This window comes from Sipha flava, unplaced genomic scaffold (assembly GCF_003268045.1).
Source record: "Sipha flava isolate LNK unplaced genomic scaffold, YSA_version1 126_pilon_pilon, whole genome shotgun sequence".
In the NCBI taxonomy this organism is placed as follows: domain Eukaryota; kingdom Metazoa; phylum Arthropoda; class Insecta; order Hemiptera; family Aphididae; genus Sipha; species Sipha flava.
This window is the reverse complement of record NW_020271752.1, coordinates 818903-839517: the sequence shown is the minus strand read 5'-3', so window position 1 is coordinate 839517 and position 20615 is coordinate 818903. Positions and strand designations below refer to the sequence as shown.

At 26.5% G+C, this 20615-nt stretch overlaps 1 protein-coding gene across 3 annotated transcripts; it reads right to left on the bottom strand.

Annotated features, from left to right (window-relative positions):
* Nucleotides 1-7574: 7574 nt before the first annotated feature.
* LOC112694283 (elongation of very long chain fatty acids protein AAEL008004-like) lies at nt 7575-18774 on the bottom strand. Of its 3 annotated transcripts, none has more exons than XM_025569708.1 (9): nt 18708-18774; nt 18563-18653; nt 14219-14276; nt 13794-13984; nt 11234-11317; nt 10962-11018; nt 10795-10900; nt 10582-10715; nt 7575-7763 (listed from the first exon to the last, which is right to left on the bottom strand). In XM_025569708.1, the coding sequence occupies exons 3-9, from the start codon at nt 14274-14276 to the stop codon at nt 7593-7595; spliced, it is 801 nt and encodes a 266-aa protein (XP_025425493.1). In that variant the 5' UTR covers nt 18563-18653; nt 18708-18774; the 3' UTR covers nt 7575-7592. The 3 variants fall into 3 exon arrangements, with proteins under 3 accessions (XP_025425493.1, XP_025425494.1, XP_025425492.1); XM_025569709.1 differs by adding an exon at nt 16871-17278 and having other exon boundaries at nt 18563-18745; XM_025569707.1 differs by having other exon boundaries at nt 18563-18745.
* Nucleotides 18775-20615: the final 1841 nt, after the last annotated feature.

Sequence of the window (20615 nt, the reverse complement as noted above, 5' to 3'; positions counted from 1 at the left end):
TGGATCCATGGCGTCTCGCTTTCAAGTATACTAGCTATGTACGTATAGCAGTTGTGTACTTGAGTAGCACTGGTGCTTCCTGAAGTCTCAGCCAGAAAGGTTGTACTAGGCGATCGGAAACAACGATGCACAGATACGTATGCGTATGTGTTGTACTGTATCGCCGTAGGTTTGAAACAACTCAAATAGTCAAGTCGATGGTTTACGGGAAACTAAAAATCTCGTTCCTCTTATTACATCATATTAATAGTACTTTTGATCATAGCAACTGTTTGCATACTACGACGCTTTTTCGTCGATAGCATTTCAGCCATAACATTTTTTTTTTTTTTTTTAGTTTTTATTTTCGTGATCGTGTTTATAGAAATCCGATCAAGTGTTGTTTTAAAAATGCATCGTCATTACTATGAAATCAAAATGACAGGTTTTGATTAATATTCATTATACGCGTGTGAAAAAAAAACCCCTAATAAATATAATAACTTAATTTAGTCGATTCAGATGTACTGTTAAAATCATTATCATTTTGTATATTATCAAATAAATCATCATCACTGTTATTGTTAACAGAGTCTTTAACAACCACATCTGTAGGTTTTGTTTCAGAATTAATTCCTATGCAACACTTCGGTTATAATTAGGGGTTTACATAAATTCATATACTCGTACCTAACAGTGTTGCGCAAAGATAACTAAAAATTTATCTAGATAAAGATAAAAGATAATTGGACAACATTTATCTAGATAAAGATAAAAGATAATTAAAATCTAAATTATCTAGATAAAGATAAAAGATAAAACAAGATTTATCTGTATAAAAAAAAAAGATAAATTATTTTTAAACTTTATTACATAATAAATCTACACTTTTTTTTGTAAATTAATATTTAAAAAATTTAATTAAATAAAAATGAACTTATTTTTGATCTAATAGATACCTCCAATATAAACAATGAACAACAAATATTTATATTATGTACATTTATGAATGGGAAATAAGTAATACATAATAAGTACTTAGTTAAAAAAAATATATTCTTTGTAGGTAAGAATATTATAATTTTATAAAACAATTCATTATAATTTATATACTAATTATTATGGAGTAATTACATACAAGTATTATCCATTATCAATAGAAAAAAAAATGTAATGCTCAAATAATACTATACATTATACTAAATATATTAATAAGTCATAAACATTCAATGTATTAACAACAAAATTAAAAATAGGGTAATAGAGATACTGCATTTGAAAAATTTAACTGTTTAGTTATGTAGGAATTGTCATACTAAAGTAAAATGCTCCTAAAAAGTCAATAAAAAGGTCAAAATAATCAATCAAGTACAAAAAAAAATAATAATAATAATACACATTGTGCTGATTTCACGTATAATGTGAAAAAAAGTAATGAAATCTGATTATTTTAAGGTAAAATTAAGAAATCTAAAAACTCATTTTCCCAATATTTTAGTTTTTGGAGATACTGTCTTTCTCTTTAGGAAGGCAGTAGGTATATATATATATATTAGTAAATCTTGGTTAAAAAAATCAAAACATTCAAGTCATTCGGGGAAAATAATTATTAACAGAGCCCGAGACAGAGCCTAACACAGGTGTTTTAACTTATAAGTACCGACTTATCGAAATCTGTAAACAATATTAATTGAACTAAAAGTGTATTATAACTATGTACCTTGAAATTGTATATATTTTAGGCCCCGATGATAATTAATTATTATTATTTAAATAGGTACCTACCTTAATGTGACTTAAAAAATTTCCAGTTGATCCTTTATGACCATGCACGATTTTAGGACAATTTTGGCACTGTGCGAATATTTTATTTTTATCATTGTCTTCTACATTTATTATTTTAAAAAACTTGCCATCAAATATGTAACATTTTGATTTTTCTATTGTTTCCGAACTGTGTACTGCAGGATCGTCTTCACTCACATTGTTTTGTTTTTTTTGTGCTTCGATTAATGAATTTGTCCATTATGTTAAAATTATAAATCAAATCAAATATTAGGAAACTAAACAGTAAACACAATTCTAAACAAAAATGAATGTTAACCAGCTTCGTCACACACCACGCTCGGCAATCGGCATACTCTGATGACTGATACACTGTCGTCACTCGTCTAGTCGTCTATCATGGGTACTGTGACCATTTGATATTATTAAGAATATAGATATGTATTAATATTTTGTTATTGTTTTCGTAGAATGGATATTATTTTTTATATTTATCAACAATTTCAAAACTATAGTATATGATATACGTATTTAATAATAAACAGTGTGCAGTGTGCACTAATATAGGTACGAGTATATACTATATTGAATTTATACACACAGCACACTCATAGAAACAAAATATCATATTCCTAGGTAGTAGGTACTTAACTATAATAGTCTTAATCAATATGGATTTATTAATATAACTATATATCGTTATATAAAAATACCACTTCGGGAAATCCGCATTCATTTATATTACCTATATTAAGAAATTTCGAATTGAACACAAAAGAATATAATATACATGACATTCACATTAGTTATAACTTATATGTGAGCTAATCAAAATGTCATTGTTATATAATATATACTTAATTGTGCCTGTTTGTATAGGTAGTGTGTGTATTATGCGCATTTTAATATTATCCATAATAATAATTATGGTCTGTAGAGTATGGTCTACACAATGTCACAACTCACAACGTTGCAATCTATTCGGCCGTAGCCCGTATTTATAATATATATATATACATTTGTACAAGAATGGTTAATTAATTGTATATACATGGGTTTTAAGTTTTTAACTTCAAAGTTCTATTTTTCGAATAAATTTATTTAATTATCTAGATAAATTACATTAGATAACTCAAGAATTCATCTAAGATAATTCATTAGATAACTAATTTTTTTATTATCTAGATAAGATAAAAGATAATTAATTATTTATCTAGATAATTTACTTAGATAATTTATCTAGATAATGCTCAACACTGGTACCTAAGTGGTATCCAACTTAATTTGAATTTAGGATGACTCACAGAGGCTATTATAAAATTTTTACTTTATGAACAACTTAAATCCAATATATAATAAAAACGAGTTTAAAGAGACTTAATAATAATGAGGCTTAATGGCCAACGCCTTACTACTAAAATATTTGGAGTTAAATACCCCAAAAAACTATTATTTTCGCCATGTAACTTATCTAATGCTTTAGCTAGTGGCAGTGGCGTAGCCAGAAATATCCCAAGGGGAGGGGGACCAAATATAACACCAAATGCATGTATTTTAGTAGTTTATTTTCTGTGTAATATACTTGGTTGCCTGATCCACTGCCTGAAAATGCAAATACAACACATCATTTTCTATAGGCTTTTCTTTTAATCTCACTTTAAGCTAACCATGGTAATATTTATAAATACTTGTATCGACATTTTCTATTATGTTTGCCTTCTGCAGTACAGAAAAGTCATACTTTGGCTCGGGTATCCAAGTACATTTCAAACAATTAAATATTTCAGAAAACTAGTCTATACTATGCAGCTGTATTGTGTGTTTGACCACAAAATTGGCAATATCATGCAAATGTCCTGATTTATAAAATATTAAAAACTATTATTATAATCATTTTGCGGGTTTACGTGTGTGTGCGTTGTAACATCTCGCATGCATCAACATAGGCGATGGCGACTACGCTCTAGCAGTGGCGGCGAAGGAACGATATTAAACAGAAATGGCTATAATAGCTTTAATATTGTATAACGTTACAGCGACGTGCAGTCATTCTCGCGTTACGTCCAAGTTCTGTTCAAAGAATATTAAATATTCCAAAAAATTTTTTAACCTAAATAATTTTATATCTATTGTCTATGCATATATATATATATATATAAAATATAAAATAAATTATACAAAAAATAATTATATAAATTAATTAAAAATAGTATCAAATACCTATATATTTTTTATTTTCCTGAAAATTACAAGTGAGGCACCGCCTGACTTGCCTTACCTCAAAACCACCACTGCTGTAATGGACAATAGTCCACAACTAAACTAAATATTATAATAATCAAATTCATTATTAGAATATAATCAGACTGTTTGTCTATGGCTTTAAATCTATCATTCAAATTAATTAAAAGGCTGGTACGTAGTACCACTGTCCACTATTCACAGGCCGGTATTTAAAAATTTAGCGTTCCCGGGCATATAATTTATGCCCTCTCCCCCCCAAATAAATAATAATAATATAACACTTATTATTTCGTTCATAATCGAGATTAAAATATAACTTATAAATGAAAATCGTTTGATACTTTTTTTAATTAAGAAATTATAATATAATAAAAATACAATTTTTTTTTTTTTAATTTACAAATTATATCATAATAAAACATAATTTTTATTTTTTTTTTCATTAGGTACATCATTTTTAAAATTAATTTTGCTAAAATATTTTGCCACCCCTGAGACTTGACGCCCCCGGGCATGTGCCTACCCGTGCCCCCTCCTAAATACGGGCCTGCATGTCGCTATTGGTTAAATTTTCTTGTATATCCAAACCTACGTTCACTTTTTTACCAGTTAATATTTATGAAATATTACACATATTTTGAAATCCTTTGTTTTTGTTGAGAAATGTTGGTAAGTTCTTATTAATAGCAGTTCTAGCTATTTCTCTTAATTAACTTAATTTTGTCGAAATATTTTGTTCAATTTCAGAAAAGAGAATACATTGTTTTTGTAGACATATTTAAACTATAGGAAGACATGAGAAATTTGAATGAATGTACGCCAGGGTCCAAAATACATCTGATTTCAGGGGACACACTTATTAATTTAACTGTTACTTCTAGGCTTCAACAATAACTTCTATAGCAAAAAACACATGTGGGGGTTGTACCATCCAAAATGCTTCCTCTTTTATATAACACTTATCTTACACATCAATATTATTTATATGATACTGGTACTATAAATAAAAGTAAAAATTCAAAACGTTTTACTATAGTAATATGAAACAACTTAAATAAATAATACGTATTGGATAGATCATTAGTTGATTGCTTTAGTTAACTTTAGTAACCACTCTTGGTTGGTGGTTTTTTCGTGCACCTTACTATGTCATTGTTTTTCTTTCAATCATAACACTACAGCTTTACAACAGCCCATTGGAACACGCGTTTTGCGGAACAATATGCAATATCCCGCTAAAGAGTATGAAATCAGAGAAGTGCTTATCACTCGATATTTGTATGAAATTCAAAAATTGATAATGTGATTCTCAATTTATTTTGAAATAAAAATTATAATAAAATTGTGTTGAAATTCCTAAATATTTTTCATTACTTATTTCTACAATCAAAACTAAAAAACACGTTATAAAATTTTTGGGACACACATTTGTCATCCAGAGGACTCAAAATGTGTCAGGGGATACAGAATTTTAGCCCCCCGATGTAAGCCAAATCTCCTTTCATTTGATTGTATTTAAAATATTTTTGAGCATTTTTGATAGGAACTGCATAATTGTCATCAAAACATTTGACAATTTGTCTTACAGTTTTGAATTTTTCACTATAAATATTGTGGCAGAAATTTACATACCCCAGTGTTGCAAAATAGGTTTGGGGGGGGGTAGTGGTATATGTGGTATCAGTATGAAGTTTTTGAACACGCCCCTTGCCTTTTTAAATACTCGTTTGACATTTGCGACCAGTTTATCGACTTCTGGAAATTGAATGCTGATTTATTCGGCAGTTCTATTTTATCTATGTTAGATAATTAAGATGATGTATGGATAATCACAATTATCAAAATAGTAACAATTAAATTAAAAACAAAATATTTATAGAAAACATCTCCAAGTACATAAAAAATTACACAGTATATTCATACTTTTTTATTATATATATAGAGGTCATAAACAGTAGTTATTGGTAGTATAGGTACATTGTTCCGGAAACTTGTAACTTATCAATAATACCAGTCAAAATTTACTGCTATAACAACAAAATGTAATTAAAAATAAATATTCGTTATATTCGGTGCATTACTGTAGTATTATTTTTGTATTTTGTTATTATATTATATCTAAAATTATTATTCACTTTAATTTGCATTATTTTTTTTGTATAATTGACTATACTATTTAGTATAAAATATAAATTATTTTATTTTTTGCTTCTCAATGTTCGTTATTAATTATAATTATTTTACCTATTTATAATGTTCTGATTCAAAATCAATAAATTGTTTTTGTAAAGACATTAAACGTATAGGATATTACAGATAGCAGGACATCCGTTTTTCAATTTCATTAATAGGTACTATGTATTATTATTGTTTTGATACATTCATACTGATACAAGATTTTTTAAACAAACGTAAGTGAAAAATATTTTACGTTCGTTCGTAGTGCCTATTGAAAATATTATAACACTAATCACCAGGGCTCATAACTTCTAGCATTTGCATATTTTTTTTGAAAGGTCCTAGGGGTACCTATGTGAGCTATAAATTTGTTTTAGATAACCAAAAAGCTACATATGACATTTTATGTTGCATATTTTTGCATATTTCGGAGTATAAGTGCTATTTTGTTTTTTTTCGCTTTTTTTTTGCTTATTTTTGGATTTTTGTATGATTTTTATCATTGATTTTTTTAAAAAAATGTTAGTAGCCTAAAAATTTTTTTCTTAAAAATAACAAGTAATTATAGTCATATTAATTGTTCATATTAGTAATTAATTCGTGTTAATTAATTTTTCTTCTTATATAACGTATAAAATAATAACAGATAAACTATTTATACCTATACGGGTTTAGGCAACGCGCAATGTAGCGAGAGTGTACGCCCGAAACTCCGTAATCCCATCGATAAGGAACCATTATAATTGTAGATAATTGTAGCTTGTACTGTAGTATTTTATTTTTATAGTTTCTAGGTATTCGGGTATTCCGATATCATTATCTAGATATTCCGATATCATCATTCTCAGATTATTTACAAATTATTTTTCATTAACATTTTGCAATCGTTTCCGATTTTTCGTACTGTATGCATGCTAGTTCGTTTCGTGAATTCAGTATCCAATTTTTTTTTTTTTTTTTTAATAATAGAAGCTAAAATAATAAAATAATGTAATAAATAATAATAATAAAATAATAATTTTTATACACAAACGTTTTTATTTTTCCATATTTTAGTATTTTTAGTGCATATTTAAACGTTTATATGAATACTTTTTAGAGCATATTTAAGCGCTTATAATAACCTTTTTTAGAGCTATAAGTTATGAGCCCTGCTAATCACTATTCGCTATGTTATGCGGTATAAGATAAGTATATTTAGTAATGTTGAATAGTGATGATATGCTGATACGTATGTATATAAATTCATCAGTTAGCTTATTAGGTATACTTGCAATTTGATTCCTAGTTAATTGAAATGTTTTAGATATTTAATTTTATGTATTGAATTATATTATATTAAAATAATGAGTTTGAAGAAAATATACTTTTAAAAAATAAACAATCAATTAATAAAAATAAATAAATTACGTCAATTTATTTTTTGGTTGCCTATAAGCTTTTTTGTAAAAGTCCCAGAACAATATGAACATAAAAAAGTCTTGTGGCAAAGCTAGTAGTATAATAAACTTCGGAAAACTGCAATCAGTCGTCAATAATGCAATTATTCCATGAAGACCGGTTATAACAAATTGAATCTGAAAAAAAAAATTATATTAGAATATTTAACATAATATAATTAAATTACTTAAAATTGTAAAAAAATTTGTTAATACAATGAAGGACTTTATTATTATTATTATTATAGTTTGAATAATAAAAAGTATTTATAATGGGTAAACAAACAATGTTACATTACATGTTACAGCCGATCAATACACACGTGTGTTTCAGGTCTTCATAAATCGCATTTTATAGCTTCCGATAGCAATAATACAAATACTACAACCGTTTAAGTATGTTTTTAAATTATGGTCCCCCTTTAGCTACAAAAACAAATAACGTTCGTTTCAATCATTCACGATAGACTACCTTGGTTCTAACTCATAACAATACACCTATAGTGTCGTAACTCATTATGAAAAAAACTTTTGCAGAAACAATTGCAAATGTGCAATTTCCAAAAAAAAAAAAAAAAAGACCAATCCATGGTACTCAATACAATCGAAGATCTTTCCCAATTAGAATGTATATGGACACTTAATAAATTAACGTCTTCAAACAACATTAAATTCGTCTGACGCATATCGAACAACCGAGTTTACATTTATTTCGCAAACAGGAATATTTTTGATCAAATTATCACAAAACAATGATTCATTGTCATACATAATACCAAAATAGCATTTCGCTGTCTTATAAACTTGGTCAAACGCGTAATCATATCTAACGTTCAACCGATTATACCTCATGACATAATTTAAAATATAATTACTAGGGCTCGGATTTATATGTAAATACATATTTTTACTGTGACTTGATAAATTAATTTAGGTAAGTGATGAATTCGTTTCAAGAGATTTCCATTTAAATTAACTATATTTTATTTTACATATTTTTACATATTTTTCCATAGTACCTACAAATTTTCACATATTTACATTACACAATAATTCCATTTTTTCTTACATATTGACCATTTTTCCATTTACGATTTATTAATAATTCGATACAAACAATTTCGCATGTTTCCAAAAGTAAGTAACTAAATAGTACCAATTATTGAATTTTATTTATGGTCCATACATATTCCATATTTCGAAATTTCAATATGTTCAACAAGAAAAATGACTTAGTTCAAATTTTAGTACTCGTAAAAGCTGTAAAATGCATAGAACGAGTATAAATAACATTGGGAGTTGCAGTAAAAGAAAAAATTCACAGTGTATTAAACAAAAATCCTGGTTTAAACTGAAATTAATTAGAGATATACACTGCGGAATGATGGGGTATTCTGTAATATTACAGAATAAACTCACTTCTTTGGCCAGTGGAAATATGAAATTTGCACCCATTACCTCTGTTGAAGTCGAGCGCTCCTTTAGTCGGTACAAATCGGTATTGCGACAAACCGTAGATAATTTAATTTAGAAAGTTTGAACATGTATAATATGCATGAATTATACAATTTTGTAATATGTATTTTGATTATTATGATTTGTTATTACATATATATTTACATATATTGGTTTTTTTAATACACATAAATCCGAGCCCTAGTAATTACCAATCTCTCGATTAAAATATTATTACTGATAGTATTAATTAAAATCCTTCGTCTTAATAGGTGGTTTTAAACGCTCACAGTCTAATATAGGCTTCTAGTAAAATAGATCCCAAGGGTAAAGAAATTGAAAAACTACGGAAAAAGATAACATCGTAATACTTAATAACTCAATACCTACACATATAAATATAGCAAATAGTAAACTCTTATGTATAGAACTAATTTTCTGCACTCCCTCACTTACTCATAGAATTGAATAGATAGTATTACCCGATATATTCAGTAGCGACCATATCCCAATTAAAATCAATTTCATTCCATGAAAGGGTGACACAAATAAATGTAAATGATGGAACCTGAAAATTCTAACTGGTCACTTTTTAGTGAAATGGTTGAGATTGAAATTACCAACTTTTTCACTTTTAACCAATAAAGCATCAATAAAAAAGTCGAATCACTCACAACAATAATAACTTTGATATCAGAAAAAACTATTGGAAGCCACATAAGCCAAAATTTCCTTGGTGGGACGACAAGGGAAAATTACCCATAAAAAAAAAAACAAAAAATATTCATTGAGCACATACAAAAAAATAAAATTCAAGAAAACTTTAACACTTAAACTTTTTTAACATATTCAACATTATATGGAGAATAGAAATAATACCCAATGAATGGAAAAAAAGGTATAATTATTCCTATCATTAAACTAGAAAGAAATAAACACTGTGATTGGGCACAGATAGAAAATTTTATTAAATATAATGACAAAAAATAATGAAAAAAATTATTAACTCTAGAATTATTTGTTACCTGAAAAAGAAAAACATTATCCACAGAGAACAAAGTGGCTCCCGCCAAACCAGATGGACAGCCTACATTAAATTAAATCTGAAGTCGATCGAGCCATAGAAAATAAGTAAACATCAGGAAAGGAAAAAAAGAAACGTTAAAAATAATATTTATGTTATACCAATATTATATCTATCCACAAAATCATTATAACGAAAAATTAAAAATATTTTATTTTTGTGTATTTTTGTTATATTTTATTATACTAAAATTTAAAGTGGCAAACATTATTTCAAATCAATATTAGCAAATGTGTTCAATATTTCATTTGGAAAAAGGTTATTCACCAAAGATATTTTTAATTTACAACGACATGGAAGATAGGGTGCTTAAACATCCATTAGCACTTCCATAGTAGCACCACTTGTAAAATATTAAATGCATTTTATTTTATAAAAAACCGCATGTCTGCAATGAAATATATAAGATTAAATTACCAATTGTAGTTGTGTCAAATACTTCTTCCACCATGCTTTTTTGTATTCTGGTTTTAATATCGTCAAGAAGTAGTAACTGTACATCACAACATGCACAAACGCATTTATAGTTCCAAAAAAGGTTATTTGTCCACCTGTTTTTCAAATAATAATAATACACAAATTTATTTTAATTTTTTGTTTTGATTTTGATTTTGATTTTTTTTTTTTTACCTGGATAAAATCTCAATACACCCCAGCTGAATGACAAAACCATTGTATGGTGATATATATGTAAAAATGTCACTTGATTTTGCTTCTTACGTAGTATGAAGAAAACCTAAATCACCAACACGGTTTTCTGTAAATTTTGTTATTTATCTATGTACCTTAGTTATTACCGTATCAAGCAAATCTAATATTTTCGAAAAGAAATACAACCAAACTGCCCATATTTTCTGTAAAAAATAAACTGATACAAATAACGAATAAAGTATTTTTTGATTGTATTATCATAATATCCTAATAGCATATGGAGTGTGTTCACATGTGAACAGTGTTTCAATGTGTTAAATATTATAAAACTAATATAATTTATTAAATTCTGTGTTTTTTTAATTTTTCAGAATAATAGCCCCCGTTATAGAAACATGAAGAATGGATATGAAATTACTTCTTTAGCTAAATCTGTATCACTGTAGTCTATTTCAATGCAATTTGATCTGTAATCACCTTGAAGCCATACTAACCTAAACGCCTGTAAATATAAACACAATAAATTATAAAATACTCGTGTGATTTATAATACTTATAAAGCTATATCCTGGCTAAGGGAATTTTGAAAAAGACATTTTTTATTATTTCACAATACATAATTTTATAATTTTTATAATTGTATATAAATAAATAAATGAAATTCAACAAAACCTAGTCATTCAGATTTGTAAAATAATTGCGAGGTATAATATACATGAATAGTATGATAATGTGACTACAATATGACTCGATATTATGAAAAAAATATGCCTTATAAAAATTAATACTTGTTAATAAATATCCAAGTCATCTCCAACTATATTATTTTCCTATATCTCTCCAAAATACTGGCTTTTTTAATATAATGAATCAATTCTGGCTAAGTAATAATTTCAAAAATTTTATCGATATAGTTATTGCTGTTCTATTTTATTTAATGATCTTTATTTATGTTCGACACTTTTCGTGTATTCCTATCGTTCCAGTGAGCCTATTTCCAACATAAAATATCACAAGTAATCGTATATAATTCTTTTTTTTAATATCGCATATAGTCTTGATTTATTTAATTTTTAATTTTATAATACCTTTTTTTTTTATTTTATACAAAATTAAAAATTAAAATGGCTGAAATTATAATTTTGGTGGTAAAAAAACTACTTTATGGTGGTCTTATTGTGCCGTCTAAAATATACTAATATTAAATTACGTATGATAGAATGCACAACCAGAATAATAACTGTCAGGGGTGTATTTATGAAGGGGATTGAGGGGGCCTTAGCTCTTTCTCTCCAAAATATCAGAAAACAATTTTAAGTCTTCTTTGACTCTATAAAATGTCAACTGTAGAAGCTCATATTATCATTGTTTTATGAATTATTAATTTCAAATATTTCATCTTATATAGTGTACCAGATACTATAGTGTACTGTACCTATACATACATCCGAACATTTTGGTCGTAATGATTAAATTTCAATTTAATATAAATTGTTTCATTATTACTATGTTAATTTTCTATTATTAAATAGGTATTTTATTTAATTTAATTTATAAATAATAATTATAATTATGTAGATATTTTATTTCATTTTAACTCATTAATTTTGTAAAAAAAAGTGTTATGATTATGCAAAAACAAAAAATTAAATTTTTTTACTAAAATTCTAATTTTTGTTTTTAATTGATTTAGTTGTGAAATTTTGCTTAGAGGATATTCCCTAGACCCCCCCCATAAAAAATTTAAATACTTTCTTGACTACTGTGTTAAATATTTCTGAAAATAAAGATTATTTCCATAAGCACAATTTAGGGGGGTTGGGTGTGCTTAGCACCCCCATTTTTGAAATTAGCACCCCAAAATTTGTTCATGTTAATTTACATTTAAATACTCATTACTCGTTATGTATAGAAAAACAAATTTTTTATTGTAGAACTATATAAATTTATTATTTGAAGAATTGTGGTGGAAATTCGTTCTTCATCTTTTCGGTTCTCAAACTAGATAATAGTAAAGGGTAGGGTTGCCAGATTTTGAAATCCCTAAACCTAAATCATCATATTGGATGACTTTTTTTTTTTTTTTATTTTGATTTGAAAACAAAATAAGTATAAAATGTATTTATTTATTTATGAACTTGTAGGAAAAATTCCATCCAGGAAATAGGATAAGTATTATACTTTAAAACAAAAAACAGTATTTTTAGATTTTTTTAATATGACACAATTTTAAAATTATTGAAAAACTTTTCACTAATAAAAAATTGTTATGAAATCGATTAATATTATATATTATTATATTTATAAATTTTATAAGATTGAAGTAAAATTAAACTTAGTTAAAAACCTAAGATAAAATGGTTTAATATAGTCAGAACATTTACTAAATTGTGAGACATCTAATATATAATTATATAATAAATAAAATATTTTATTAAAATATAATTTAAGTTAATATATATGTATTTGATTAAAATATTGAAAATGTTTGGTGATATGTTGTTCATACTAGAAATGGAACTTGGACACGTAATTTAGAAAGAAGTGATAGTAGCAATTCCCCTTGCAGTAACCACAATCAAAGATATACGATATACTCGTATACCATTTTATCACATATTATTTAAGCCCCAATCATTTTGAAGAAGGCTAATTTACCCCCTCCCCCAAAAATATATAATAAATATACACAGTATACAGTACACAGTACAGTTATGTACATAACTCATACTAATTATTAATAGCATTGATTACAAATAATAGTATTTATAATCAATTTTGATAGTTATACTTTATAATCTATTAACCATGTTGAGAATTTGAAGTTAAAATAAATAAATTATAGATAATCGACAATCTAATAAATGCAATTAAATAAATCAGCATTTGTTTAATAAAATGTAGTTGGTAAGTAACCCTTAGTAATAGAACCCTAGTGTGTTATAGATATACTGTTTATACTTAAAAATAATTATTACCTCTCGCACTATGTATAATGAAAATAAAACTTGAATAATGTTGTAAACCATAACTACACGATCAATGTTCATTGGTCTACGGTACTTCATAAATTCTGGGCCAATTTTCAAAACAAAATATAGATAAGCGGCTAGAATGGTTATAACTGGCCATGGAGAATCCATTAACCACATTTCTTTGATTCTTGAATCTAAAAATAAAATATAAAATGTTTATACTAGAATTAAAGGACAAAGAAAGAAATAAGTTGAATATTTGCAGTTAATACATGAATATTAGTGAATATTTTCAGAAAAATTGTAAATAATTAACGTTCATCAACTATCCACAAGTAAAGTACCTAATCGATTTTAGATCTTAATAGACTAAATAAATATGTATGTTACTATTTAATAAAATATATTAAAATATAATGTCGGCTTACCTCCATTTTCGTCTAGCCATTCTAAAAAACCCGTGTATTTCTCATATAAAATTGACATCTATAAACAAATGCATCCGTGAATAAATAATAAATGTGATAATATTTTTGACTATTGCGTAACATGTTAGTATTAGTATTAATTATAAATATATATGTTTTTATTCACCTACTTCCCTCTCAAATATACAGTGTAAACCACCGTTTTAATCACTAGTTTCACTCATGTAACCTTCAATTTCCATTTAGCTCTTCATCAGCGTTTTTTGTCCTCTCTTTTTTTCTATATTAATATTCTTTAGACATTCCAGTACCTCTACGCTCCACCTCTCATGACCACTTCTCTCTAATGTTTTCCATACTTAATGGTTAGCGCATATCCTAAATTACTCAATAATTATATCCATAATTAAGAGGTAGTTTTTGAGGAAGCGTTTTAACGTGATTCTAAATTAAAGTTAAACTATTTTCTCATATTCCCGTTGAATAATTATTTATGAATAATATAAAAAACAATATAACAAAATGCTTTATATCATTAAGTAACGTATATTTAAATAATGGTTACGGGATTTCCAATATATATCAAACACTTAAAGTTTCATATATTATACTCGATATCAGAGCCGTAGCTAGGAGAGGAGAGGTGCCTACGCCCTGGGTGCAATTCCTAGGAGGGTACAAAAATGAAAAATTTGCATTTTATGTTAAAAATTACAACAGACAATGTTGTATATTTTATTAACAAAAAACTCAATATCCTTTGAATTGATTGAAGTAATTGTTGAAAATAATGTAAAATAATTATAATATTTTTAAATTAAAGCAATAAATTTGTCGCCATTGTATCATGATAGAGAAAAATTGGCCTCATCTAGTACCTAGTCAATATCCATAATACATGTATACATAACATGTACATTGTTTTGTTTTGAAATATGTATGTTTATGTAAATATGAGTAATAAATTTCACGTTAAAAATATTATAAAATTAAACCGTATAATTCAATACTCATTAAAATACTGTATATACTTAAAAATGGACGTAATTTATTATTTAATTTTAAATAAATTCAGTAGCATAAAATCATTTCGAGTTTGTGGATAGTATAATAATTTATATGGTTGAAAAGATTGATTATATTCTATTTGTATAAGAGGCTTAAAAAAAACTGAGTTTGGATAAATTAAGTGTTTTCACTAAATATATATTGGACACTTACGGACAGTTTATCGTGTTAAATTTGGCACATTATTTTTTCCTCGATTACTGTATAGAGTTTAATATCAATTATAACTGTATACGTAAGTATAATATACATATATGATAAATGTGTGTGTGAAAATAATAATGTTTTAACTAGTTTTTAATCAGTTATAACACATATTTTGGGGCTCAGCAATAACAAATTAAATACATATATTTTAACTTATTCAGAAATTAAATTATGATACTGAATTCAAAATTGAGCTTCTACATTTATACAAAAATAAATTCGGAACGGGAAAAAATGTTTTCATCGAAAACATAAGTATTATAGTATAATAATTATACATATAACATGTATGTTATATTAATTTTCAGTTGGTTAAAATAATACATATACAACGTGTTCAATGATAAAGGTAACACGAAATATTTCGAACGCATGACCTTGTATGCAATTATGGTTTTTTGTAATGCATAAAGGACATAAAATTATATTAATTTTTGATAAATCTAAATTAAAAAAAAAAAAAAATTCTGCGCATACGCAACAAAATAATTTTTTTTAAAAGCCCCCCCTACTTTTTGTTCAAATTTGAATTATGTGATTTTTTTCAAGCAACTTTGACCTTTAAAGTTTTGCTCTATCTTCAAAAGAGACTGATTGAGAATGAGTTACATTTTCGATTTATAACATTTGTATTTGTCGTATTTTTTAATGTCTACTTAGATTTTTACAAATTTATAAGTGATTTTGTAGGAATTTTTCTTAAAAATTAAGTGTACTATCATAGTTACAAATAATTTACATTACTTCTACAAACATTTTAACTTACTTGCGCATAACGCATTAATTGTTTGCGAATATTTAGAGAGAACTTTTAATCATAGATGGATGGACACTCGTGGGCCAGTATGATGGCCGTCAAGATAACCAGATTTGACACCTTTGGATTTTTTTTTATGGGGACATCTGAAGACCGTCTGTCTATTCTAATCCACCAAATGATTTTCAAAATTTGAAAAATATAAATAATTATTGCATGCGTAATAAACCAAAAATATATAAGAAATGAAGGGGGTAAATGTGAGATGTGGATATTGGTGATGGAGACCCACCTGCGAAGGGCGATTTTGCAGTTTTCCTATAATTGATAAATTACCTAGTAATAATACACAAAGCCTAGACGAATTGGCTTGACCTATCGAGACATGTAGAGTGTCAGCTGAAGTTTGGCCTATAGCAACAGCCACTCGACGTACGCGGAGGACAGCGTATTATTACGAATTATATTATTATTCGGGGTCGTGAGGTCAACTCTGGGATACAGAAATCAACGGGAGGTTATAGCGTTAATAGGGGAATTTTAATAGGAGAGTTTTAATGGAGGAGATATAATATTTGTTAATTTGTTAATTGATTTATATATGTGTTATTTCCACTTACCTTTCTCCTCGGATGTAAACTTGAGTCTGATATGTTGGAGTCTTCACGCTGAAAGTTCACAGGATGGGACACCAATATACCAGTGGCTTGGTAAATGTATTTTACTCAAGAAATTAATTGGAAGAGAAATAAAAAGAATTGATTTTCTTTTATGTTTTAATTATTCAACAGCTATAAAAATCACACGAATATTTAAGAAGTTAAGTGAGATTAATTACGACTGTAGTCTCAGCTACTATGGCCGGTACAACATCTTCCACTGCTTGTGATTACGTGGTTGATCCGATACCTCACTGCATGTAGCTACATAGTTGTTATGATATCGCACTGCGCTCGGACTGACCGTAGAGTTTCCTTATATAACCTAAACGTCCAAGGGATTGACCTAATTCGAGACGGCGTCGACACCTTCAAATATTTTATTTAAATCATATGAGTCTAATGTACCGACTGTCATTGTTGGTCACGTAGGTGGTGTTGGCTTTAATCTCTTAAATCTCTAAGTGCTGAAGGGTTGTGCATGACTTGTACCATTAGGTTTGTTATTGTTTATTTTTATTTATTATTATTTGATTCGTGTGATTTTCCTAACTACTAAATGTATATTTTATTATTTATTGGCTGCTTATTTTATGTTTACAAATCCATGCCACAAGTCAGCGTGTCTTTGCGAAGAATTACATGAGTGAGTATTATTATTAATATAAATATGATATTAACATATGGCAATATTGTTATAAGGGTGTTGAACGTAATTACGTGTCCATGCCGCAACACAGTATGTCTTTGGGCGGTTTGATAAATTAAAATGATGGTACATTGTGCCCATCATTACACGTGTGCATAGTTAACCGAGGAACAAATACTTTCTGTGACATACAGAGAAGTATTGCGACGGTGTGATGCATGCATTGCAAATAATGGTATTAACTTTAAGAAATTTATACAATGAATTGTAAAATTTAATCAAAACTCACTTGTACATAATTTAATTGTTCAATAAAATCAAAATTTTGTTTTAAAACTGAATTAAAATAATAGAAAATGAGTTAGTTTGTTTAGTTTGTTTATGTGTTAGTTTAAATTAACCAAAATTATACCATTTATAAGAAATTTGAATTAAAATTCCTATAAAAGTAATGTAAATTATTTGTAATTATGACATTACACTTAATTTTTAAGAAAAATTCCTACGAAATCGCTTACAAATTTGTAAAACTCTAAGTAGACTATTGAAAAATACGATAACTACAAATGTTATAAATCGAAAATTTAATTCAATCTCAATCAATCAATTTTTAAGATAAAGCAAAATTTAAGGTCAAAGTCGCTTGAAAAAATTCACATAATTCAAATTTGAACTCAAAAATGGGGGTGCCTTTAAAAAAAAATTAAGATTTATCAAAAATAAATGTAATTTTATGTCCTTTATGCGTTACAAAAAAACCGAATTGCCTACAAGGTCATGCGTTCGAAATATTTTGTGTTACTTTTATCGTTGAACACACTGTATATGGAATCTAAAGTATATCTTAGGCTTCTAGCCCTGCTATCTGCTCTAAAGTAAACTTAAGGATCTAAGCGTCAAACCGTAGAGATCTTCTCTCACCACTCTCATCATTGATTTTATTATAATCAAAGTATAAAAAATACGTATAAATATAAAAATAAATTAAATATTGCAATTCTTACCTTTTATACTTGTATCTTGAAGTGCATAGGTACGCTGAAGTTGTTCATGAACAACTGTTGAAAATACAATAACAATTCAACGAGTGTGTGCCTAAATATAAAATCAACCATAAAATATAGATATGAAGAACTAATTATTACTTACAAACATGTTTTCTGAAAGGAAATGTTCAAATGAAGACCACATAGATACATAATATACAACCTACAATATTGGTTTAATTTGAATATATAACCGAGGTCACACAGGAAATTATGACATTGTATTGTCGAGCGGCGATAAATTTATAAAATAGGCTTTAAAATCATTTAACATGAAAAATGGTGTCAATGAACTAGTTAAAATTCGCCAAAATTAAAGGAACCAAGTATAGTTGTTACTTATTCGCTCTATTTTATTGTAAATTCTTTATATATTGTATTATACTCGTTTTCGATGTCTTAATGTTTTAAAAAAATAATATTCCGTTAGTAACCTTTAGTATTTTTTTTTAATTAAACTTTTGAATTTTTAACTACTGAATTTTTTTGTTTCTTTTTTAATATTTGGGTATTCTTTCTAATTTTTCCACTTAATTTACCAATATTTAATGTAACGTTATTATTAATATAATAAATTAATCTTAAATTATACCTAGTATTACACAATCTTAAATTATAATTTGTGTAATACTAGGTGTGTATGCAAAATACAATTAAATAAAAAAAAAAATTACTGGTAAATTCATATTTCGAAAAAATTATGTTTTAATTTTAAATTGTAAATTATAGTAAATCAAGGATACCTAAAAAATAATAATAATACTTCCATACCACGGTAATTGCGCTTATTTGATTAGTATACAATAATTTGATTAAAATTAATGAAATTTTCGTAGTGGATAAAATTCCCTAAAAACTCCATGAATTTATTGAATAATATATGGAAATCTGCAGAAAACTTTCATAAAAATATGTAAAACGAATACTAAGAGTAATAAAAAATTATGGTATCTTTAAAAAAAACCAATTTGTCTGAATATTTAATATACAAATTATACCATTTAAACTTATGGTTTTTTTTTGTTTTTACTTATATTTCTTTAATATTATTATTTACTTGAATTTTATATTTAAATGAAGATTATAATTTAATTAATAAAATAATTAAAATAATTAATTAAAATTAAAAATAATTAAATGGTTAATACTTGTAAATTAATATGTAGATAAATAAATAAATAAAAGTTTAGTCTAGAAAATTATTATATTTGTAAGGTACGACTGGTTTTAAATTAAGAATTCATTACCAGGTATATACAAAGTTAATAAAATTGTGATTGAAAAAATAAAATCGCAATTTAATTTTTTTTTATTCAGTCGCAATTATATTAACTTTGTATATACCTACTAATGAATTTTTAAATCGAAAGCAGTCGTAACTTACAAGTATAATAATACTCTAAGCTAAACTTTTATTTCTATAAATAAACTATTTGTTTCTTTATTTATATAATAATTTTATTATTTTATATTAAACTGAAATAAAACAAATTAATCAATTATAATTAAAAATAATACTACAACTTTATAATATTATAATATTAAGATAAATTAAACTATATATAGTTATCGTAATAATCATATGCATAAAATACTTAATACAATATTTATATTTAATAATTGTATGTTTAGTTTTATATTTGTTTAAAATCGTTTATCATAGTATCTCAAAAAATCAAAAACAAATAAATAAATAAATAGCTTATATATTTATAAATAAATAAAGAAAGAAAGTAAATAAAATAAATAAAAATATATTAATATGGCAATCGCCGAATTCCGTCCCGGGTTGCTGAAAATGACCGAATTCCGTCCCGGAGACGGAGCAACTACGTCCGAATTCCGTCCCGGGGGTGGATAAACTATGTCCGAATTCCGTTCCGTCTAGTCTTGGACGGTATTAATATAAGTTCAATTTTATAGAACTTCAAGAGGCTTCACCTGACATCACGCGTATCGTTTTTTTGTATTATCGCAATTATTCGCAATAAAAACGTAAACGATTTATATA